General features: G+C 50.7%; 1 protein-coding gene across 1 annotated transcript in view; it reads right to left on the reverse strand.

The window, feature by feature from the left end:
• LRP8 (LDL receptor related protein 8) overlaps positions 1-25,381 on the reverse strand; it is a 1,071,653-nt gene that overhangs the window by 24,828 nt on the left and 1,021,444 nt on the right. The window contains exon 18 of the mRNA XM_086952473.1: positions 20,601-20,776. Within this exon, the coding sequence (XP_086808599.1) occupies positions 20,601-20,776 (176 nt within the window). The remainder of the gene's footprint in view (positions 1-20,600; positions 20,777-25,381) is intronic.

Here is a 25,381-nt window from a genome sequence, read left to right on the forward strand (position 1 = left end):
CCCTCGAAGGCTCGGCTGAAATAGTTCACATATTCTACCCAAGTCGTACCCGGGATCCGTGTGCAGTCGCGGAACCTCTGGCGGTACATCTCGGGCGTGAGCCCATATCGAGTGAGGAGAGCGGCCTTCATGTGGTCATAAGACGTCATCTGATGGTCCGGGAGCTGTAGCAGGGCATCGCGGCCTTCATTGACGAACCTCCCCCATAGACCGGCTCCCCAGTCACTTCGATCGATCCGGTGGGAGGTCATGGCGATCTCGTAGGCCTTGACCCACTGTTGTATGTCGTCGTTCCGATAATATTCTCGGACGACATCTTTAGGGATGTAGACCTTTGGTTCGGTAGCGCCTGGTGTGCGCGGTTGCTCGGGCACCCCTAGTTCTTTGTTCTGTTTCCGCATTTCTATCTCTGCGAGCTTGCGCTCGTGTTCGTATGCCAGTCTTTTCTCTTCGAGTTCTCTTTGTCTTTGCTTTTCTTCTCGCTCTTCTCAGAGCCGTAAGTGTTCTAAGTTTATCTTTTGTTCTGCCAGTTTCAGTTCTCCGTCCAACTTGAGCCGTGCCAATTCTAATTCGTGGAGTCTGCTTTTTTCTCGTTCTTGGATCTCTTCCCGGGAGAGACCCGCTCTTCTTTCTTCGGTCGGAGTGGTGTTTGTCTCTGGTGCTTCGGCGTTTTGGTCCCAGGGTCTGGCGGTACCTGTTTCTGCCCAAGATTCTAGGGCGTGTTTGAAGTCCTCTTTCGTGCTCAGACCGGTGGTAGCAATGCCTAGTTCTATGCAAAATTGTTTTAGCTCTCGATGGCTGTACTCTTCTAGTTTTTCCATCTGGAATTTCTCTGTGGATCCGCTCTCTTTGGTTGACATTGTGGTTTAGTCGTGGGGTGAGTTACTCTCTGTACGATTACGCGTTGGTTCGGATTGCGCCGCTGGCCACCAATGTTAGACGGGACCTGGAGGGTCGGCCGAGGACAAGGGGAGAGGCCTCCGGGGAGAGCCGTCTCCTAGCGATCGTACAGACAAGTAACTTCCCCCCCACAGATAGACACCACACAAAGATAAGGTTTAACGCTTTTTATATGTAGTTCTTGAAGTAAGGTAAGACGGTACAGTGAGATCAGGATACGAGGATCCTCTCAATTCTAATCTCTGGCAGGGAAAGGGGGTAGCGGGACAGTCTTGTTACCAATCTGGCATGGAGGTGGACTGATGATAGCTCACAATCCTCGAGCTCGGCGTTCTGGAAGGTCGGGCCGCGGCAGCGCCAGCAGGTCCCGAGGAGGTCGTAGATAGCAACGGGCCGCGGCAGCGCCAGCAGGTCCCGACGAAGATGGTGGTTGCAAGGGGGCCGCGGCAGCGCCAGCAGGTCCCGACGAGGACGTAGGTTGCAAAGGGCCGCGGCAGCGCCAGCAGGTCCCGACGAGGACGTAGGTTGCAAAGGGCCGCGGCAGCGCCAGCAGGTCCCTACGAGGATGAAGGTTGCAGAAGGCCGCGGCAGCGCCAGCAGGCAGGACGACAGTTCACAAGGCAGGGCAGCGGCAGCGCCAGCAGTCCGTCAAGGATGAGTTCTTCACGGTGTCTCTCGACTCCAGGTTACAACTGTCTTCCTGCTCTGGAGCTGCCCCAGTTATAGGTCTGGCGCCCTTTGATGTCCAGACCCTCGCGCTTGGAGGTCGGGAGGTCCGGGATGAGGGAGTCCAGACACCCAGCAGGGGGGTGGAGCCAGCGCCCGGGGAGGCTGGGGGCGATCGGCACCTGGCGGGGGAGAGCCATCGACACTCCTCTCTCCCATTGACCTGCCAAGTGGTCCGTTCACCTCCTGGGTGGATGGTGGTGCCGGGATGTCGGGCCCAGGGTTGGGGTCGAGCTGAGGCCACGCGGCCTCGTGGTGCAGTGTCCAAGATGGCGGCTGGGCCCGGGCAATGGTGCTGACGGTGGCCCGGGCCAGTGACACAGAGATGTTCGAGGGCAGGCGTCCCGTAGGGGACAGGTTGCGGGTTGCTTCTGTGGGTAGCACATGGAGAGCCGGTGTCCGGGCTCCGTCATGCGGGGAGGGAGCGAGCCCTTCCTGGGGCCTGTCCAACACCCACATATGTAGACCTGACTTTTTGAACAAGATCAAGCATGTCGTCTTCTCGCTGGCTCCCGTTAGCTGTAGGTACTCCGAATGCTAGAATGTTCCTGCTACCTGTTTACAATGCAAGGTGAGTATAAGAAGGGTCACTGGAATTATGTGGCAGTGGGAGACCAAATTAAACAGCATGGTTGACAACATTATGTGGCAAGAAAAGGAGATTACATTTGAATATGTCATGATTTTACCATGCTCCAGTCCAAAGCCAACCCCTAGGCTATCAAATATTGATTTTCTCATCAATCGATTCACCTCATTAGCACCAGTTTGATATCTGAACATAGGACCCAACCTTGAATGTGATCACCCAACCTTTGCAATGCTGCAACCGCTGTGCTGCACGACTTGTGCCACATTTATTTTAGTATCTTTTAATCTGCTTGAGTCAGAGATAAAAATATAATTGTTGAACTCTACAAATTATTTAACAATGGGAGAAATATGCCACGATTCTAGTACTATGCAGAAAGCACAGCAGCATCGAGTTTCCCAGTTACCCTGAGTAGAAGCTGTGAGAGATTGCATACTGGACACACTGTTTATAAACATTAGAATCCTACAGCGTACGGTTAAGTCCCTGAGTATTGGCTACTGTGCACAGTTATGCCTGCAAAAATTGGCAACAAAACAAAACAGTTTAAACCCAACTGCATTCCAAAACTAGGAAGCAAATATTTAAGCCAAGATCTATCACACAGAAAGAGAGAGCCTCAGACCAACATGGGTCTGAGAAACAGCAGTGTCCTGCATCCCTGGTTAACCCAGACTGATCAGGTTTTAGCACAGCTAAGCTCACACAAGGAAAAATCAATGTCTGATCAATTTTGTTTACAAATATGATACGCTGGCAGTTTTACTATCACGCAACCTGTAGAGAGCATTTGACAGTATGAACTGGGGATCCCTTGCAAAACCATTACAAGACATAGATGCTTTTCCAAACTAGGCCAGTTATGGATGTGTGGCTATCTGTTGGGTAGGATGTGGCTTCGAAGGAGCTTGAGGCAGCGATGCCCAAGTTCACTGTTTTTGTTTTCTGTAATCGTAGAATTGTATGCCCAATGTGAGAGAAAGAATATACAGGTTGGAAAGGCTTGATAACAGGCTTGTTGCCCGATTACGATCTTGGCAGATGGGGTTCTTGGTCACAAACCTGATGGATATCCCGTCCGCCGTATTACAAGTTCAATAGAATACAATGGAATTGTAATACAGTGATAGCATCACATTTGTTACCGTAATCAGGTCCTTTGATCTCTTTAAGTAGAAGATGTTTGCTGGCGATATCGTGATTTCTATTCGTGGTCACAATTCCTAATTGTCAATGATAACGTCAATGCTCCCACTATTTAGAGACGCGGCATGTTTCAAAGTAAGTTGTGAGAGGTCAGAGTTGATAAACCCTGCAGTAAAATTAGATCAGAACTTAGGCCCTAGGAAAACATCACCCTCGACATTGATGAAAAGATAGACCAAATAATTTAGACTAAATCAAAGCCCAAGTCATAATTTATAGGTATATTTAGGCATGTTTCAGAAAGTAAAAAAGGACCGGAAGGTTTTTAAACAATCATCAAGATAGCTATTCCCTGTTCATTTTTTTCCAGACATTGCACATAAAGTATCAGGCAAGACTCTCAGTGATTTCACGTCTCGAGAGGATGCAGTTCTGTGGTTAGGTAAGACACCAGGGGATGAATTATCAGAAGCACTTCAAGGTGGTACACACCTGGAGCTCTTTGGTATTACAAAAACATGCATACATTATGCAGACATTTGTTTTGCCCTCTCCCATGAGGAGCCCTCACTTGTACCACACCTCAGAACTCTGGTGCCTTACTGGGCTGCTCAGTGAACCAGAAAACAACCACAGGCAACTACAGACTAAAACTTCCAATTTAGCAGAATAGCATTTTTATTGACTAAACTTCATAGGGGCCTGAAAACGATGCTCAGAGTTCTTAAGATGCCCAGTGTCAGGCATGAATAGCTCATTCAATCTTGTTTTGCATTCCAGATGTGTACTCCTGCCTGTAATATTACAAAGCAGAACTAAAAGCCTCCATGTTTACAAACTAACTGCCCTAGTGCGCGTCACAGACGGTGACCTGTAACCATGACAACCACCTTTCTTCGACCTCAGAACATCCAGCTGGGCTCCAAGACCCGGGAGCAGCTAAATGCTGCCAGCCAGCACTGAGCTCACACTGGCAAATACATTTTAATACCTGGTGCAAAGTCACAAACCGCTGCAGAGCTCATTGCAGGTCTGTAAACTGTGTGACAAACTGTTTTAGTGCAGGTATGTGGAAAATAATTCTTGCATTAGTGTAACCTGTTATGAGTGATACTGTGAAAGGCGGAATCTGAGCTGTCAACCCCAGTGACGTAGCTAGAGCTTCTGCCCGCTGGGGGTGGGCCTTGAGTTTGTCGCCCAGTGACGGCAGGTAAGAGCCGCGGGAGACGACAGAAGATGACAAGAGAAAATAAAATGTAAAACAAGCATTTACAATGCAATGGTTTCGCCTTTGGAAAAGTTAGAGTTATTGGCATTGTAAATGACAAAATTTGTATTTGTGTTGCTTTTGAAAACAGATAAAAAACTTTGCATTGTCATTCACATTGCCATTAGCTTAATCTCTGCAGTCACTCTGCACTCTCTAGCACCCCCTAGAACTCCCTAATCACTCTGCACTCTCTAGCACTCCCTAGCACTCCCTACTCACTCTGCACTCTCTAGCACTCCCTAGCACTCCCTACTCACTCTGCACTCTCTAGCACTCCCTAGCATTCCCTACTCACTCTGCACTCTGCATTCCCTACGGACTCTGCACTCCCTATGCACTCTACACTCCCTATGCACTCTACACTCCCTATGCACTCTGCACTCCCTATGCACTCTGCACTCCCTATGCACTCTGCACTCCCTATGCACTCTGCACTCCCTATGCACTCTGCACTCCCTATGCACTCTGCACTACCTCTGCACTCTGCACTACCTCTGCACTCTGCACTACCTCTGCACTCCCTATGCACTCTGCATGACCTATGCACTCTCCACTCCCTATGCACACTCCACTCTCTATGCACTCTCCACTCCCTATGCACTCTGCACTCCCTATGCACTCTCCACTCCCTATGCACTCTCCGCTCCCTATGCACTCTCCGCTCCCTATGCACTCTCCACTCCCTATGCACTCTCCACTCCCTGTGCACTCTCCACTCCCTGTGCACTCTCCACTCCCTGTGCACTCTCCACTCCCTGTGCACTCTGCACTCCCTGTGCACTCTGCACTCCCTGTGCACTCTCCACTCCCTGTGCACTCTGCACTCCCTGTGCACTCTCCACTCTCCACTCCCTATGCACTCTGCACTCCCTATGCACTCTCCACTCTGCACTCTCCATGCACTCTGCACTCCCTATGCACTCTGCACTCTCCACTCCCTATGCACTCCCTATGCACTCTGCACTCTCCACTCCCTATGCACTCTCCACTCTCCACTCCCTATGCACTCTCCACTCTGCACTCCCTATGCACTCTCCACTCCCTATGCACTCTCCACTCCCTATGCACTCTCCACTCCCTATGCACTCTCCACTCCCTATGCACTCTCCACTCCCTATGCACTCTCCACTCCCTATGCACTCTCCACTCCCTATGCACTCTCCACTCTCCAATCCCTATGCACTCTCCACTCTCCACTCTCCACTCCCTATGCACTCTGCACTCCCTATGCACTCCCCACTCCCCACTCCCTATGCACTCCCCACTCCCTATGCACTCCCTATGCACTCTCCACTCTCCACTCCCTATGCACTCTCCACTCCATATGCACTCTCCACTCCCTATGCACTCTCCACTCCCTATGCACTCTGCACTCCCTATGCACTCTGCACTCCCTATGCACTCTCCACTCCCTATGCACTCTCCACTCCCTATGCACTCTCCACTCCCTATGCACTCTCCACTCTCCACTCCCTATGCACTCTCCACTCCCTATGCACTCTCCACTCCCTATGCACTCTCCACTCCCTATGCACTCTCCACTCCCTATGCACTCTCCACTCCCTATGCACTCTCCACTCCCTATGCACTCTCCACTCTCCACTCCCTATGCACTCTCCACTCCCTATGCACTCTCCATGGACTCTGCACTCCCTATGCACTCTCCACTCCCCACTCCCTATGCACTCTCCACTCCCTATGCACTCCCTATGCACTCTCCACTCTCCACTCCCTATGCACTCTCCACTCCATATGCACTCTCCACTCTGCACTCCCTATGCACTCTGCACTCCCCATGCACTCTCCACTCTGCACTCTCCATGCACTCTGCACTCCCTGTGCACTCTCCACTTTGCACTCCCTGTGCACTCTCCACTCTGCACTCCCTATGCACTCTGCACTCCCTATGCACTCTGCACTCCCTATGCACTCTGCACTCCCTATGCACTCTGCACTCCCTATGCACTCTGCACTCCCTATGCACTCTGCACTCCCTATGCACTCTGCACTCTCCACTCCCTATGCACTCTCCACTCTCTATGCACTCTCCACTCCCTATGCACTCCCCACTCTGCACTCCCTATGCACTCTCCACTTCCTATGCACTCTCCACTTCCTATGCACTCTCCACTCCCTATGCACTCTCCACTCCCTATGCACTCTCCACTCCCTATGCACTCTCCACTCCCTATGCACTCTCCACTCCCTATGCACTCTCCACTCCCTATGCACTCTCCACTCTCCACTCCCTATGCACTCCCCACTCCCTATGCACTCCCCACTCCCTATGCACTCCCCACTCCCTATGCACTCTCCACTCCCTATGCACTCCCTATGCACTCCCTATGCACTCTCCACTCCCTATGCACTCTCCACTCTCCACTCCCTATGCACTCTCCACTCCCTATGCACTCTCCACTCCCTATGCACTCTACACTCCCTATGCACTCTACACTCCCTATGCACTCTCCACTCCCTCTGCACTCTCCACTCCCTATGCACTCTCCACTCTCCACTCCCTATGCACTCCCCACTCCCTATGCACTCCCCACTCCCTATGCACTCCCCACTCCCTATGCACTCCCCACTCCCTATGCACTCCCCACTCCCTATGCACTCTCCACTCCCTATGCACTCCCTATGCACTCTCCACTCCCTATGCACTCCCCACTCCCTATGCACTCTCCACTCCCTATGCACTCCCTATGCACTCCCTATGCACTCCCTATGCACTCCCTATGCACTCCCTATGCACTCTCCACTCCCTATGCACTCTCCACTCTCCACTCCCCACTCCCTATGCACTCTCCACTCCCTATGCACTCTCCACTCTCCACTCCCTATGCACTCTCCACTCCCTATGCACTCTCCACTCCCTATGCACTCTCCACTCCCTATGCACTCTCCACTCTCCACTCCCTATGCACTCTCCACTCTCCACTCCCCATGCACTCTCCACTCTCCACTCCCTATGCACTCTCCACTCTCCACTCCCTATGCACTCTCCACTCCCTATGCACTCTCCACTCCCTATGCACTCCCTATGCACTCTGCACTCTACACTCCCTATGCACTCTACACTCCCTATGCACTCTCCACTCCCTATGCACTCTCCACTCCCTATGCACTCTCCACTCTCCACTCCCTATGCACTCCCCACTCCCTATGCACTCCCCACTCCCTATGCACTCCCCACTCCCTATGCACTCTCCACTCCCTATGCACTCCCTATGCACTCTCCACTCCCTATGCACTCCCCACTCCCTATGCACTCTCCACTCCCTATGCACTCCCTATGCACTCCCTATGCACTCCCTATGCACTCCCTATGCACTCCCTATGCACTCTCCACTCCCTATGCACTCTCCACTCTCCACTCCCCACTCCCTATGCACTCTCCACTCCCTATGCACTCTCCACTCTCCACTCCCTATGCACTCTCCACTCCCTATGCACTCTCCACTCTCCACTCCCTATGCACTCTCCACTCCCTATGCACTCTCCACTCCCTATGCACTCTCCACTCCCTATGCACTCTCCACTCCCTATGCACTCTCCACTCCCTATGCACTCTCCACTCTCCACTCCCCATGCACTCTCCACTCTCCACTCCCTATGCACTCTCCACTCTCCACTCCCTATGCACTCTCCACTCCCTATGCACTCTCCACTCCCTATGCACTCCCTATGCACTCTGCACTCTCCACTCCCTATGTACTCTCCACTCTCCACTCCCCATGTACTCTCCACTCTCCACTCCCCATGCACTCTCCACTCTCCACTCCCTATGCACTCTCCACTCTCCACTCCCTATGCACTCTCCACTCCCTATGCACTCTCCACTCCCTATGCACTCTCCACTCCCTATGCACTCCGCACTCTCCACTCCCTATGCACTCTCCACTCCCCATGCACTCTCCACTCTCCACTCCCCATGCACTCTCCACTCCCCATGCACTCTCCACTCTCCACTCCCTATGCACTCTCCACTCTCTATGCACTCTGCACTCCCTATGCACTCTCCACTCTCCACTCCCTATGCACTCTCCACTCTCCACTCCCTATGCACTCTCCACTCCCTATCCACTCTGCACTCCCTATCCACTCTGCACTCCCTATCCACTCTGCACTCCCTATCCACTCTGCACTCCCTATGCACTCTGCACTCCCTATGCACTCTGCACTCCCTATGCACTGCCTATGCACTCCCTATGCACTCTGCACTCTCCACTCCCTATGCACTCTCCACTCTCCACTCCCTATGCACTCTCCACTCCCTATGCACTCTCCACTCCCTATGCACTCTCAACTCTCCAATCCCTATGCACTCTCCACTCTCCAATCCCTATGCACTCTCCACTCTCCACTCCCTATGCACTCTGCACTCCCTATGCACTCCCCACTCCCTATGCACTCCCCACTCCCTATGCACTCTCCACTCCCTATAAACTCCCTATGCACTCTCCACTCTCCACTCCCTATGCACTCTCCACTCCATATGCACTCTCCACTCCCTATGCACTCTCCACTCCCTATGCACTCTCCACTCCCTATGCACTCCCTATGCACTCTGCACTCCCTATGCACTCTCCACTCCCTATGCACTCACCACTCCCAATGCACTCTCCACTCTCCACTCCCAATGCACTCTCCACTCTCCACTCCCTATGCACTCTCCACTCTCCACTCCCTATGCACTCTCCACTCTCCACTCCCTATGCACTCTCCACTCCCTATGCACTCCCCACTCTGCACTCCCTATGCACTCTGCACTTCCTATGCACTTTCCACTCCCTATGCACTCTCCACTCTCCACTCCCAATGCACTCTGCACTCCCTATGCACTCTCCACTCCCTATGCACTCTCCACTCCCTATGCACTCTCCACTCCCTATGCACTCTCCACTCCCTATGCACTCTCCACTCCCTATGCACTCTCCACTCCCTATGCACTCTCCACTCCCTATGCACTCTCCACTCTCCACTCCCTATGCACTCTCCACTCTCCACTCCCTATGCACTCTCCACTCTCCACTCCCTATGCACTCTCCACTCTCCACTCCCTATGCACACTGCACTCCCTATGCACTCTCCACTCCCTATGCACTCTCCACTCCCTATGCACTCTCCACTCCCTATGCACTCTCCACTCCCTATGCACTCTCCACTCCCTATGCACTCTCCACTCCCTATGCACTCTCCACTCTCCACTCCCTATGCACTCTCCACTCCCTATGCACTCTCCACTCTCCACTCTCCACTCCCTATGCACTCTCCACTCTCCACTCCCTATGCACACTGCACTCCCTATGCACTCCCCACTCCCTATGCACTCCCCACTCCCTATGCACTCCCCACTCCCTATGCACCCTCCACTCCCTATGCACTCCCTATGCACTCTCCACTCCCTATGCACTCTCCACTCTCCACTCCATATGCACTCTCCACTCTGCACTCCCTATGCACTCTGCACTCCCCACTCTGCACTCCCTATGCACTCTGCACTCCCTATGCACTCTCCACTCCCTATGCACTCTCCACTCCCTATGCACTCTCCACTCCCTATGCACTCTCCACTCCCTATGCACTCCCCACTCTGCACTCCCTGTGCACTCCCTATGCACTCTCCACTCCCTATGCACTCTCCACTCTCCACTCCCTATGCACTCTCCACTCCCTATGCACTCTCCACTCCCTATGCACTCTGCACTCCCTATCTAATCTGCACTCCCTATCCACTCTGCACTCCCTATCCACTCTGCACTCCCTATCCACTCTGCACTCCCTATCCACTCTCCACTCCCTATCCACTCTCCACTCTAATTTGAAGTTGCTGCAGGCAATATTTGTTTTAATATCAGGGACACCAGCAGTAAAACCCCACACACGATGAATGCACTGTCAAGCCAGACCACCGGGCACTGCCCGATTTGCTCTATAAGCCAGTCCGACCCTGCTTAAAGTTGATGGTTTTTTCTATTCAGTTGTTTAAACAATACGATAAACCATCACAGTACTTTACTGCCCGTTTGCTTAGGGCTCTGTGTGCGTCAACGGTTGCTATGTACTCTTCCTCGGTTTGGACTGCAAGTACCTCTAGCTTTTGTTTCCTGAATTTGCAATCAAGCACACGAAGGCACATGAAAGCAAAAATCCGCCAGGTTGCATCATGTTAAACATTTTTATCAGTTCAAGATCTTATTTTGTTTTTTTAAATTTAATTGTTTTGCCAAATCTTGGACTGTATTGGACGTTTTACCCATTTGCTGTTAATCACCTTTGCAGCACGTACTTTATGGCCTCTGATGCTCTTCAGCGCTTTGCAGTGCGGTTAGGATATGAAGCGCTATATAAATTCAACTGTAATGCATTACGAAAAATGCCAAACCATGAAAAAACTCCCTGTTGCAAATCTTATGAGCAGTTTTACAAGTGTCTCACGAGGGGCACGAGATGCTTAGCCCATACGAGTCTTTTTAGGCCGTTTGGGTACTGAACACCCGCAGTTTTAAAGACAATATTAAAACGGACTGTAAAGTCGAACTGAAAGAATGGAAAGTTATGCATGCTGCAACAAAGGGGATCAGCCAAGCAATTTTACATCAGACAATCTATGCACTCTCCACTCTCTATGCACTCTGCACTCCCTATGCACTCTCCACTCTCCCCTCCCTATGCACTCTCCACTCCCTATGCACTCTCCACTCCCTATGCACTCTCCACTCCCTATGCACTCTCCACTCCCTATGCACTCTCCACTCCCTATGCACTCTCCACTCCCTATGCACTCTCCACTCCATATGCCCTCTCCACTCCATATGCCCTCTCCACTCCATATGCCCTCTCCACTCCATATGCACTCTCCACTCTCCACTCCCTATGCACTCTCCACTCTCCACTCCCTATGCACTCTGCACTCTCCACTCCCTATGCACTCTCCACTCTCCACTCTGCACTCCCTATGCACTCTGCACTCCCTATGCACTCTGCACTCCCTATGCACTCTGCACTCCCTATGCACTCCCTATGCACTCCCTATGCACTCCCTATGCACTCCCTATGCACTCTGCACTCTCCACTCCCTATGCACTCCCTATGCACTCTCCACTCTCCACTCCCTATGCACTCTCCACTCTGCACTCCCTATGCACTCTCCACTCTGCACTCCCTATGCGCTCTCCACTCTGCACTCCCTATGCGCTCTCCACTCTGCACTCCCTATGCACTCTCCACTCTGCACTCCCTATGCACTCTCCACTCCCTATGCACTCTCCACTCTCCACTCCCTATGCACTCTGCACTCCCTATGCACTCTCCACTCTCCACTCCCTATGCACTCTCTACTCTGCACTCTACATGCACTCTGCACTCCCTATGCACTCTCCACTCTGCACTCTCCATGCACTCTCCACTCCCTATGCACTCTCCACTCTGCACTCTCCATGCACTCTGCACTCCCTATGCACTCTTCATTCTGCACTCCCTATGCACTCTCCACTCCCTATGCACTCTCCACTCCCTATGCACTCTCCACTCCCTATGCACTCTCCACTCCCTATGCACTCTCCACTCCCTGTGCACTCTCCACTCTCCACTCCCTATGCACTCTGCACTCCCTATGCACTCTCCACTCTGCACTCTCCATGCACTCTGCACTCCCTATGCACTCTGCACTCTCCACTCCCTATGCACTCCCTATGCACTCTGCACTCTCCACTCCCTATGCACTCTCCACTCTCCACTCTGCACTCCCTATGCACTCTGCACTCCCTATGCACTCTGCACTCCCTATGCACTCTGCACTCCCTATCTGCACTCCCTATGCACTCTGCACTCCCTATGCACTCTGCACTCCCTATGCACTCTGCACTCCCTATGCACTCTGCACTCCCTATGCACTCTCCACTCCCTATGCACTCTCCACTCCCTATGCACTCTCCACTCCCTATGCACTCTCCACTCCCTATGCACTCCCCACTCCCTATGCACTCTCCACTCTCTATGCACTCTCCACTCCCTATGCACTCTCCACTCCCTATGCACTCTCCACTCCCTATGCACTCTCCACTCTCCACTCCCTATGCACTCTCCACTCTCCACTCCCTATGCACTCTCCACTCCCTATGCACTCTCCATGGACTCTGCACTCCTTATGCACTCTCCACTCTGCACTCCCTATGCACTCTCCACTCTCCTCTCCCTATGCAATCTGCACTCCCTATGCACTCTGTACTCCCTATGCACTCTGCACTCCCTATGCACTCTGCACTCTCCACTGCCTATGCACTCTCCACTGCCTATGCACTCTGCACTCCCTATGCACTCTGCACTCCCTATGCACTCTGCACTCCCTATGCACTCTGCACTCTCTATGCACTCTGCACTCTCTATGCACTCTGCACTCCCTATGCACTCTGCACTCCCTATGCACTCCCTATGCACTCCCTATGCACTCTGCACTCTCCACTCCCTATGCACTCTCCACTCTCTATGCACTCTCCACTCTCCACTCCCTATGCACTCCCCACTCTGCACTCCCTATGCACTCTCCACTTCCTATGCACTCTCCACTTCCTATGCACTCTCCACTCCCTATGCACTCTCCACTCCCTATGCACTCTCCACTCCCTATGCACTCCCCACTCCCTATGCACTCTCCACTCCCTATGCACTCTCCACTCCCTATGCACTCTACACTCCCTATGCACTCTCCACTCCCTATGCACTCTCCACTCCCTATGCACTCTCCACTCCCTATGCACTCTCCACTCCCTATGCACTCTCCACTCCCTATGCACTCTCCACTCTCCACTCCCTATGCACTCCCCACTCCCTATGCACTCCCCACTCCCTATGCACTCTCCACTCCCTATGCACTCCCTATGCACTCCCTATGCACTCTCCACTCCCTATGCACTCTCCACTCTCCACTCCCTATGCACTCTCCACTCCCTATGCACTCTCCACTCCCTATGCACTCTCCACTCCCTATGCACTCTCCACTCCCTATGCACTCTCCACTCCCTATGCACTCTCCACTCTCCACTCCCTATGCACTCTCCACTCTCCACTCCCTATGCACTCCCCACTCCCTATGCACTCCCCACTCCCTATGCACTCCCCACTCCCTATGCACTCTCCACTCCCTATGCACTCCCTATGCACTCCCTATGCACTCTCCACTCCCTATGCACTCCCCACTCCCTATGCACTCTCCACTCCCTATGCACTCCCTATGCACTCCCTATGCACTCTCCACTCCCTATGCACTCTCCACTCTCCACTCCCTATGCACTCTCCACTCTCCACTCCCTATGCACTCTCCACTCCCTATGCACTCTCCACTCTCCACTCTCCACTCCCTATGCACTCTCCACTCCCTATGCACTCTCCACTCTCCACTCCCTATGCACTCTCCACTCCCTATGCACTCTCCACTCCCTATGCACTCTCCACTCCCAATGCACTCCCCACTCCCTATGCACTCTCCACTCTCCACTCCCCATGCACTCTCCACTCTCCACTCCCTATGCACTCTCCACTCTCCACTCCCCATGCACTCTCCACTCTCCACTCCATATGCACTCTCCACTCTCCACTACCTATGCACTCTCCACTCCCTATGCACTCTCCACTCCCTATGCACTCTCCACTCCCTATGCACTCTCCACTCCCTATGCACTCTCCACTCCCTATGCACTCTCCACTCCCTATGCACTCCCTATGCACTCTGCACTCTCCACTCCCTATGTACTCTCCACTCTCCACTCCCTATGTACTCTCCACTCTCCACTCCCCATGCACTCTCCACTCTCCACTCCCTATGCACTCTCCACTCTCCACTCCCTATGCACTCTCCACTCCCTATGCACTCTCCACTCCCTATGCACTCTCCACTCCCTATGCACTCTCCACTCCCTATGCACTCCGCACTCTCCACTCCCTATGCACTCTCCACTCTCCACTCCCCATGCACTCTCCACTCTCCACTCCCCATGCACACTCCACTCTCCACTCCCCATGCACTCTCCACTCTCCACTCCCCATGCACTCTCCACTCCCCATGCACTCTCCACTCTCCACTCCCTTTGCACTCTCCACTCTCTATGCACTCTGCACTCCCTATGCACTCTCCACTCTCCACTCCCTATGCACTCTCCACTCTCCACTCCCTATGCACTCTCCACTCCCTATCCACTCTGCACTCCCTATCCACTCTGCACTCCCTATCCACTCTGCACTCCCTATCCACTCTGCACTCCCTATGCACTCTGCACTGCCTATGCACTCTGCACTCCCTATGCACTGCCTATGCACTCCCTATGCACTCTGCACTCTCCACTCCCTATGCACTCTCCACTCCCTATGCACTCTCCACTCCCTATGCACTCTCCACTCCCTATGCACTCTCCACTCTCCAATCCCTATGCACTCTCCACTCTCCAATCCCTATGCACTCTCCACTCTCCACTCCCTATGCACTCTGCACTCCCTATGCACTCCCCACTCCCTATGCACTCCCCACTCCCTATGCACTCTCCACTCCCTATGCACTCCCTATGCACTCTCCACTCTCCACTCCCTATGCACTCTCCACTCCATATGCACTCTCCACTCCCTATGCACTCTCCACTCCCTATGCACTCTCCACTCCCTATGCACTCCCTATGCACTCTGCACTCCCTATGCACTCTCCACTCCCTATGCACTCTCCACTCCCTATGCACTCTCCACTCTCCACTCCCTATGCACTCTCCACTCTCCACTCCCTATGCACTCTCCACTCTCCACTCCCTATGCACTCTCCACTCCCTATGCACTCCCCACTCTGCACTCCCTATGCACTCTGCACTTCCTATGCACTTTCCACTCCCTATGCACTCTCCACTCTCCACTCCCAATGCACTCTGCACTCCCTATGCACTCTCCACTCCCTATGCACTCTCCACTCCCTATGCACTCTCCACTCCCTATGCACTCTCCACTCCCTATGCACTCTCCACTCCCTATGCACTCTCCACTCCCTATGCACTCTCCACTCCCTATGCACTCTCCACTCTCCACTCCCTATGCACTCTCCACTCTCCACTCCCTATGCACTCTCCACTCTCCACTCCCTATGCACTCTCCACTCTCCACTCCCTATGCACACTGCACTCCCTATGCACTCCCCACTCCCTATGCACTCCCCACTCCCTATGCACTCCCCACTCCCTATGCACCCTCCACTCCCTATGCACTCCCTATGCACTCTCCACTCTCCACTCCCTATGCACTCTCCACTCTCCACTCCATATGCACTCTCCACTCCCTATGCACTCTGCACTCCCCACTCTGCACTCCCTATGCACTCTGCACTCCCTATGCACTCTCCACTCCCTATGCACTCTCCACTCCCTATGCACTCTCCACTCCCTATGCACTCTCCACTCCCTATGCACTCCCCACTCTGCACTCCCTGTGCACTCCCTATGCACTCTCCACTCCCTATGCACTCTCCACTCTCCACTCCCTATGCACTCTCCACTCCCTATGCACTCTCCACTCCCTATGCACTCTCCACTCCCTATGCACTCTGCACTCCCTATCCAATCTGCACTCCCTATCCACTCTGCACTCCCTATCCACTCTGCACTCCCTATCCACTCTGCACTCCCTATCCACTCTGCACTCCCTATCCACTCTCCACTCCCTATCCACTCTCCACTCTAATTTGAAGTTGCTGCAGGCAATATTTGTTTTAATATCAGGGACACCAGCAGTAAAACCCCACACACGATGAATGCACTGTCCAGCCAGACCACCGGGCACTGCCCGATTTGCTCTATAAGCCAGTCCGACCCTGCTTAAAGTTGATGGTTTTTTCTATTCAGTTGTTTAAACAATACGATAAACCATCACAGTACTTTACTGCCCGTTTGCTTAGGGCTCTGTGTGCGTCAACGGTTGCTATGTACTCTTCCTCGGTTTGGACTGCAAGTACCTCTAGCTTTTGTTTCCTGAATTTGCAATCAAGCACACGAAGGCACATGAAAGCAAAAATCCGCCAGGTTGCATCATGTTAAACATTTTTATCAGTTCAAGATCTTATTTTGTTTTTTTAAATTTAATTGTTTTGCCAAATCTTGGACTGTATTGGACGTTTTACCCATTTGCTGTTAATCACCTTTGCAGCACGTACTTTATGGCCTCTGATGCTCTTCAGCGCTTTGCAGTGCGGTTAGGATATGAAGCGCTATATAAATTCAACTGTAATGCATTACGAAAAATGCCAAACCATGAAAAAACTCCCTGTTGCAAATCTTATGAGCAGTTTTACAAGTGTCTCACGAGGGGCACGAGATGCTTAGCCCATACGAGTCTTTTTAGGCCGTTTGGGTACTGAACACCCGCAGTTTTAAAGACAATATTAAAACGGACTGTAAAGTCGAACTGAAAGAATGAAAAGTTATGCATGCTGCAACAAAGGGGATCAGCCGAGCAATTTTACATCAGACAATCTATGCACTCTCCACTCTCTATGCACTCTGCACTCCCTATGCACTCTCCACTCTCCCCTCCCTATGCACTCTGCACTCCCTATGCACTCTCCACTCCCTATGCACTCTCCACTCCCTATGCACTCTCCACTCCCTATGCACTCTCCACTCCCTATGCACTCTCCACTCCCTATGCACTCTCCACTCCCTATGCACTCTCCACTCCCTATGCACTCTCCACTCCATATGCACTCTCCACTCCATATGCACTCTCCACTCTCCACTCTCCACTCCCTATGCACTCTGCACTCTCCACTCCCTATGCACTCTCCACTCTGCACTCTGCACTCCCTATGCACTCTCCACTCTGCACTCCCTATGCACTCTGCACTCCCTATGCACTCTGCACTCCCTATGCACTCTGCACTCCCTATGCACTCTGCACTCTCCACTCCCTATGCACTCCCTATGCACTCTCCACTCTCCACTCCCTATGCACTCTCCACTCTGCACTCCCTATGCACTCTCCACTCTGCACTCCCTATGCGCTCTCCACTCTGCACTCCCTATGCGCTCTCCACTCTGCACTCCCTATGCACTCCCTATGCACTCTCCACTCCCTATGCACTCTCCACTCTCCACTCTCTATGCACTCTGCACTCCCTATGCACTCTCCACTCTCCACTCCCTATGCACTCTCCACTCTGCACTCTCCATGCACTCTGCACTCCCTATGCACTCTCCACTCTGCACTCTCCATGCACTCTCCACTCCCTATGCACTCTCCACTCTGCACTCTCCATGCACTCTGCACTCCCTATGCACTCTCCACTCTGCACTCTCCATGCACTCTGCACTCCCTATGCACTCTTCATTCTGCACTCCCTATGCACTCTGCACTCCCTACGCACTCTGCACTCTCCACTCCCTATGCACTCTCCACTCAGCACTCCCTATGCACCCTCCACTCTCCACTCCCTATGCACCCTCCACTCTCCACTCCCTATGCACTCTCCACTCTCCACTCCCTATGCACTCTCCACTCTGCACTCCCTTGCACTCCCCACTCTGCACTCCCTATGCACTCTCCACTCCCTATGCACTCTCCACTCCCTATGCACTCTCCACTCCCTATGCACTCTCCACTCCCTATGCACTCTCCACTCCCTGTGCACTCTCCACTCCCTATGCACTCTGCACTCCCTATGCACTCTCCACTCTCCACTCCCTATGCACTCTCCACTCTGCACTCTCCATGCACTCTGCACTCCCTATGCACTCTGCACTCTCCACTCCCTATGCACTCCCTATGCACTCTCCACTCTGCACTCCCTATGCACTCTCCACTCCCTATGCACTCTCCACTCCCTATGCACTCTCCACTCCCTATGCACTCTGCACTCCCTATGCACTCTGCACTCCCTATGCACTCTGCACTCCCTATGCACTCTGCACTCTCCACTGCCTATGCACTCTCCACTGCCTATGCACTCTGCACTCCCTATGCACTCTCCACTCCCTATGCACTCTCCACTCTGCACTCTCCATGCACTCTGCACTCCCTATGCACTCTTCATTCTGCACTCCCTATGCACTCTGCACTCCCTACGCACTCTGCACTCTCCACTCCCTATGCACTCTCCACTCAGCACTCCCTATGCACCCTCCACTCTCCACTCCCTATGCACCCTCCACTCTCCACTCCCTATGCACTCTCCACTCTCCACTCCCTATGCACTCTCCACTCTGCACTCCCTTGCACTCCCCACTCTGCACTCCCTATGCACTCTCCACTCCCTATGCACTCTCCACTCCCTATGCACTCTCCACTCCCTATGCACTCTCCACTCCCTATGCACTCTCCACTCCCTATGCACTCTCCACTCCCTGTGCACTCTCCACTCCCTATGCACTCTGCACTCCCTATGCACTCTCCACTCTCCACTCCCTATGCACTCTCCACTCTGCACTCTCCATGCACTCTGCACTCCCTATGCACTCTGCACTCTCCACTCCCTATGCACTCCCTATGCACTCTCCACTCTGCACTCCCTATGCACTCTCCACTCCCTATGCACTCTCCACTCCCTATGCACTCTCCACTCCCTATGCACTCTGCACTCCCTATGCACTCTGCACTCCCTATGCACTCTGCACTCCCTATGCACTCTGCACTCTCCACTGCCTATGCACTCTCCACTGCCTATGCACTCTGCACTCCCTATGCACTCTCCACTCCCTATGCACTCTCCACTCCCTATGCACTCTTCACTCCCTATGCACTCTCTTTGCACTCTGCACTCTCTATGCACTCTGCACTCTCTATGCACTCTCCACTCTTTATGCACTATCCACTCCCTATGCACTCTCCACTCTCCACTCCCTATGCACTCTCCACTCTCCACTCCCTATGCACTCTCCACTCCCTATCCACTCTGCACTCCCTATCCACTCTGCACTCCCTATCCACTCTGCACTCCCTATCCACTCTGCACTCCCTATCCACTCTCCACTCTAATTTGAAGTTGCTGCAGGCAATATTTGTTTTAATATCAGGGACACCAGCAGTAAAACCCCACACACAATGAATGCACTGCCGGCCAGACCACCGGGCACTGCCCGATTTGCTCTATAAGCCAGTCCGACCCTGCTTAAAGTTGATGGTTTTTTCTATTCAGTTGTTTAAACAATACGATAAACCATCACAGTACTTTACTGCCCGTTTGCTTAGGGCTCTGTGTGTGTCAACGGTTGCTATGTACTCTTCCTCGGTTTGGACTGCAAGTACCTCTAGCTTTTGTTTCCTGAATTTGCAATCAAGCACACGAAGGCAAAAATCCGCCAGGTTGCATCATGTTAAACATTTTTATCCGTTCAAGATCATATTTTGTTTTTTTTAATGTAATTGTTTTGCCAAATCTTGGACTGTATTGGACGTTTTACCCATTTGCTGTTAATCACCTTTGCAGCACATACTTTATGGCCTCTGATGCTCTTCAGCGCTTTGCAGTGCGGTTAGGATATGAAGCGCTATATAAATTTAGTTTTGCTAGGCATATTTTGTATTTTAGTTTAACAAACAAATTCTAACTACATGCGAAATGCCCTCAAATGTAATGCTTAAGCTTCACCTGGCTCTACGAAGGTAAACATGTGTGCCCAGCAAATACAAATGTAACTGGTCAAAGTTTAGACAAGGTTGTAGATGGTGACAACCTACAAACAATATTGACTACGACCTCTCTGTTCTTTTTGTTAAAGCATATTTTGTATGTTTTATGTGAATATCAGGTTTTATGCACAATTAGTCTTAAGGCTTGATAATTAAATGATAACTTGAATAGATCAAATAATTTTCCTTGATATTCTGCAGTTAAGAAATTAAAAAAATCAAGAGAGGGTTAATTCAGGCCATCAAGTTGGATGGTAAACAACATCTCTCTGCTATTTAAAATAATCAATTATAGTGGTGATGCTGAAGACTTACTGCTGGGTATACATGTCCAATCTGTGTCGTTCTACCAATATGGATTTCATCTTCATCTTCCTCTTCTTCCGTGGTCTTTCTGTACACTGGATTATCGAAATTCATGCTTTTCGTGTTCTTCCGTTTCCAGTTTCTCCATATCAGGTACCCTCCCATGCACAGCAGACCGATCGCCACTGAAGAGAAAATGGTTACGTATTAGTGCTGATCTCACCGATGGATACTGTTAAAGAACTTTCAAATTCCTTATACTTGGATTCTCTTTTTATTGCCCCAAAACCAGCCACTTTGCATTACTTCGTATATTTCAGAAGATAATACAGTAACATTTGGAAGCTATTGCATTGGTGACCTTAGCCCCATTAATCATTTTCCCTTTATCACCAAAGATTCCCCCTGTATTTTACATTTTTGGCTAGGCTTGTTGAGGACCTAGTCTAAGGGACCACCAAACTGGAAATCAACTGCTTCACAATGACACTTTTGGTGACCCTTGGACCAGCAGAAACCTTAAATTAGCCGATTTTTTTAAGGTACCTCTCTTCAATCCCCTTATTCAGGTCCTGGAATGTAGCAGCATATGCTTCGTTTTGGGATGCATTAACTGCAACCAGGAGTTTTTGGGGATAATAATGCTGCTATCAGAACACATGGAGTTTTCTATTAATGCTGCTCATTCGATGAAGGATGAAAGGTACCCAAGGGATGGACAAAGTAAGCTGACCCTCTTCCTTCTACTTGCCCTAGGAGTTTCTGAGTGGGATACTTTATCACTCGCCCGCCACAGTTCTTGAGCAGGTATCTTATAGATGGTGATGCATTGGCATGACTACCCGCAGTGAATTCTGGAAGTACGGCAAGACATTTGGTAAGCAATATATGCGCTTTTTCAAATGCAGGAAAACCCAATCCTCCCTGGCTGGCTGGAATTTCAAACTCTCAAGTTGCACCTGAACTGATATGCAATGGGCAGCTGCTCCAAGATAACAGACTAACCGCATCAACTGGAGACTCACCCAAGCAGTTTGAAGACCTTCATCTTAAACAAAACTGTGTGGACTAAGGAGCTGAGCCCTGCCCAGTCCCTCTGCACTGGCGCCAAGCCTGCATCTCTGCGAAATCTCTGGTGACGTCCTCATCTTCTGCCTTTGAATGTATGTATGTGTGCAACCAACTAGAAAACTCCAGAGAAACGGTTTTATAGCACAAGAACGCCATTTACCTCCTTACCAGAGACAACCCGTGAATCACCTTTATAAATACAGGTGAGTCGAGTGGTGAGTATTCCTGATGAGTACCGACGTATTATTTGTCTACTCCCAACATTGTCCTATTCAAGGTACCCACTAGCCTCCAACCAATGTAGTGTTGCACTTTGGCCATCATCAGCCTTGGTGGCCTGGGTGATGGAAGAAGTATTCCTGAGCCACACTTAGGAGACCTCTGACCCTGTTTAGCTCTGCAGATCTCAAACACCTGGAATTAATGCTTTATAGCTGGATTCAGAGCTCACAGACAGTCCGTGTGGTCTTGGTGGACTCACATCCTACGCCCCCTAATGTCTAGTCCAGTCTGACACCATTCATTATCAAGATCTGCCCATCCTGGTATCAAAGCCATTGAACTGAGGTTGCTAGCTCTTACCTGTATCTAGATATATGACTCTCACGGTTCTGGAATGCCCTCACTGAAAACCATGACAAGACCAGCTCTCTTCCATGAACGTTTGCTGCAAAAACTGTAACACATATATTGATACAAGTGTTTTCATGTTTTATTGTAGTTTCCCATACTATGTATTAATTGTCTTATTGCTGTATTAACTGTAATACTGTTTGCAATAGTAAACAATGCTAACAGTCTGGTCCAGCCCATCCTTTTGACCGGATGACCGGTGAGAAGGAATTGTGACCCACAGTTTGTAAACAGAGACGTATGGTCACTGTAGTGATCGCCTTCAGCAGAGCACGAGTTTGCATTTTTCGATGGAGGATCAGTAGTTAGATCCCTTTCTGCAGGATAACACGGATCTTTGTTTGATATGACAAGGGATCATGATTCCGGTTGTTTAAACCCCCTGATTATGAGCCTCAAAGGGATTGTGATGAGTTAGTACACTGCATATTTTGGGTGGCAGTGGAATGATCACTGGTGACGATTTGTGCTTACAATTTTCTTTAGTTTCTTAATGTTTAATTTACATTTTAAAGGTACAAATGAAAGTGTCTGTCTTTTAGCTAAGCAGCATCTAGTTTCAATATTCAGATAACACTAATAAGGTAGGCCTTGCCTATTTTACCACAGCCATGGAGTTTTAAGGGGATTTTGAAAGCCATCTTTTGATTCAAAAGAAAGATCCGAGCAACTTGGTCAGTATAGAACACATCCAGCATCACCTTTGAAGCAGAAGCAGCTCCAACAACTCTAAGGATCCGGTGAAACCCAGCAGTCACATGTGAAACAGAGCTGCTTTGGAGACTTGGCTCAAAGAAATAATGGACCAAGAAAGAAGGTGGTTTTTGTAAGGAACATATTGTAAAATGCCCTTGCTGAATTGACGAGTGTTCACCCCACATTATGTTTTGAAATACGTACTACTAGTATGTAGAGAGGTTTTGCAGTTTTGTATCATATAAAATGATGCAGTTGTTTTTGTATCAAGATAACCTTCTGTGTCTTGTGCAATCAGACACACATGTAAGCCTTTACTCTTTCCATGTTTCTCTTTACCACAGAAAGTAAAACTAAACAAACCATCGGTGTCGCCAGTTGAGCCACAGCATAACATGAATCTTCCTTCTATTCTTCATTTGGTGGCATCAATAGTCACTGGGAGTTCCCACAGTGCTTGCTATTCGAGCTGCTTCCCTGGCTCACTCAGCTCTGAATGATGGAGTGACATCTGCAGTGTCCCTGTCAGTATCAGTCAGAAGCCTTTGCATCTCACATGAAGAGTCTTGAACCTCTGTGTACCACTCCTTGAGAACCTTCCATCTGAAACATGCTCCTCTTATAATCCACTAGAGAGCTCTTGGGCACATCTGCAGTAAAATCCACTTCCAGCCTCCTGTGATAAGGGGCCACTAAGACCCGCAAGTACCACCGGATGCTGTAGGCAGCTGCTACGGATTCTAGTGTAACCAACCTAATGTTTCTGAAAGTAGGTTCAGAAAGCTGGGCATAAAAACATGCCGAGGAAACACATTCGTAACAGAGGCAATTTAAGCACAGCTTCAAATCACCAGGGCCGCCACTCAAGCACTGACTACCAGTAAAGAAAAGAAACCATAGCCTTTGCTTGTGTGATACCAAAGTGAAGTGGCACAGCAAGGGGGCATGGGAGACCCATGCAAGCAAGTCATAGGGGCCCTCCGTCCTGTTTTTTTTTTTTTTAAATTTAATAAAGTTTTTATTGAAAGGTGGGTGAAGACATTAATAACGGGGATACACCTCAGGGCTGCAGTGCCACCGCATCTGCTGCACAGCTGGTAGCTATGCCTCTGGACACCTTGGAGATTAAACATGTGGTTCTGGTGCTGCACCAGGCACGGATATCAGCAGAGAAGCAGTGGCGGCTGTTCCATTGTGGCTGTAGGCATTGCCCTGCCCTGGCTTTTGTTTTCCGGTCTCTCAGTGTCTGAAGCTCTTCCTTACAGCTTCAGACTTTGAGTGACAGGGAATCAGCAAATAAAAAGTGTGCATGGCGGGTTCTCTTCACAGGCAGAGCCATGCATAGTTTGTCTATGCTTTTTCCTTTGTCAGTGAGACAGTTTTTAACTGCTTTAGACACTAGGACTGGCAATGCAGAAAACAGCCTCTGACTTTGGTTCCAGTGCCTGCCTGGGGTGGTGGGCCCTGACTTTTGCTTTCACCTCTATGCCTTCTCCCACTCCCAACGCTAAACATGCAGTGATACCCCATGCAGACACTCGCACCAAATTCGGAAATTAGATCAGGTGGCTTCTAAAACTTACCAGTGGAGATCACGGAGGGCCCCCTACACCTAGGTGCCCCGGTGGCCTTGCATTGGCTGCACCACTGATGGCTACATCCCAGCCAAAGAGCCCCTCGTTGCAAGATCAAGAAATCTCTCATTGAAGCGCTCAAGTGGAACGCTCCCTTCCCTCTACACAGAAAACCACCAACCACAGAGAGATCTTACATTAACAACCAATATATACACCACCCAGGCCTTGAGAAATCTACTCGCCCACTTGCTATGGCAAGTCAAATTCTATCAGGGTGAGCATTTTTCATAGACTGCTAGCCCTGAATGGCCAGAGACTCAAGTTGACAAAGAACAGGCATTATAATTAGGAAAGTGAAATAATAATAATGATGCCTTTAAATCTTGTTACATTTGCTGTACGTCCAAAGACAGACGTCAGTTTATGTCTTTTTACAGATTATTACTTATTTTACCCTTGAGATCGTTTACAAAAACCATTACATTTGCAGTCAGGGAAAAAAAAACAAAGTGAACTGTCTTGACAATCATGCCTTGTGCAATGAAAGGCTAAAGGGTGTTGTTAGAAATGGCATCCCTGGCTGGCCAGGGCTTGCGCCAAAGCCAGTCATAGACCACCATTCCCAAGTCAGGGCAAGGGAGTTACACGCCAAGATAACCCCTGCTCACCCTCTAGGTAACGTGACGCGAGCAGCAAGGCTAAACTTGGAGGCTATGTAGGTTAAGTGTTTGTGCGTGCACTCAGCAACAACACCCAAGGCCCACCACAAAGGAAACTCCACACAAGGTTATATATAAAAATAGCCTTTGTATT

This window comes from Lissotriton vulgaris, chromosome 1_1 (assembly GCF_964263255.1).
Source record: "Lissotriton vulgaris chromosome 1_1, aLisVul1.2, whole genome shotgun sequence".
Lineage (NCBI taxonomy): Eukaryota > Metazoa > Chordata > Amphibia > Caudata > Salamandridae > Lissotriton > Lissotriton vulgaris.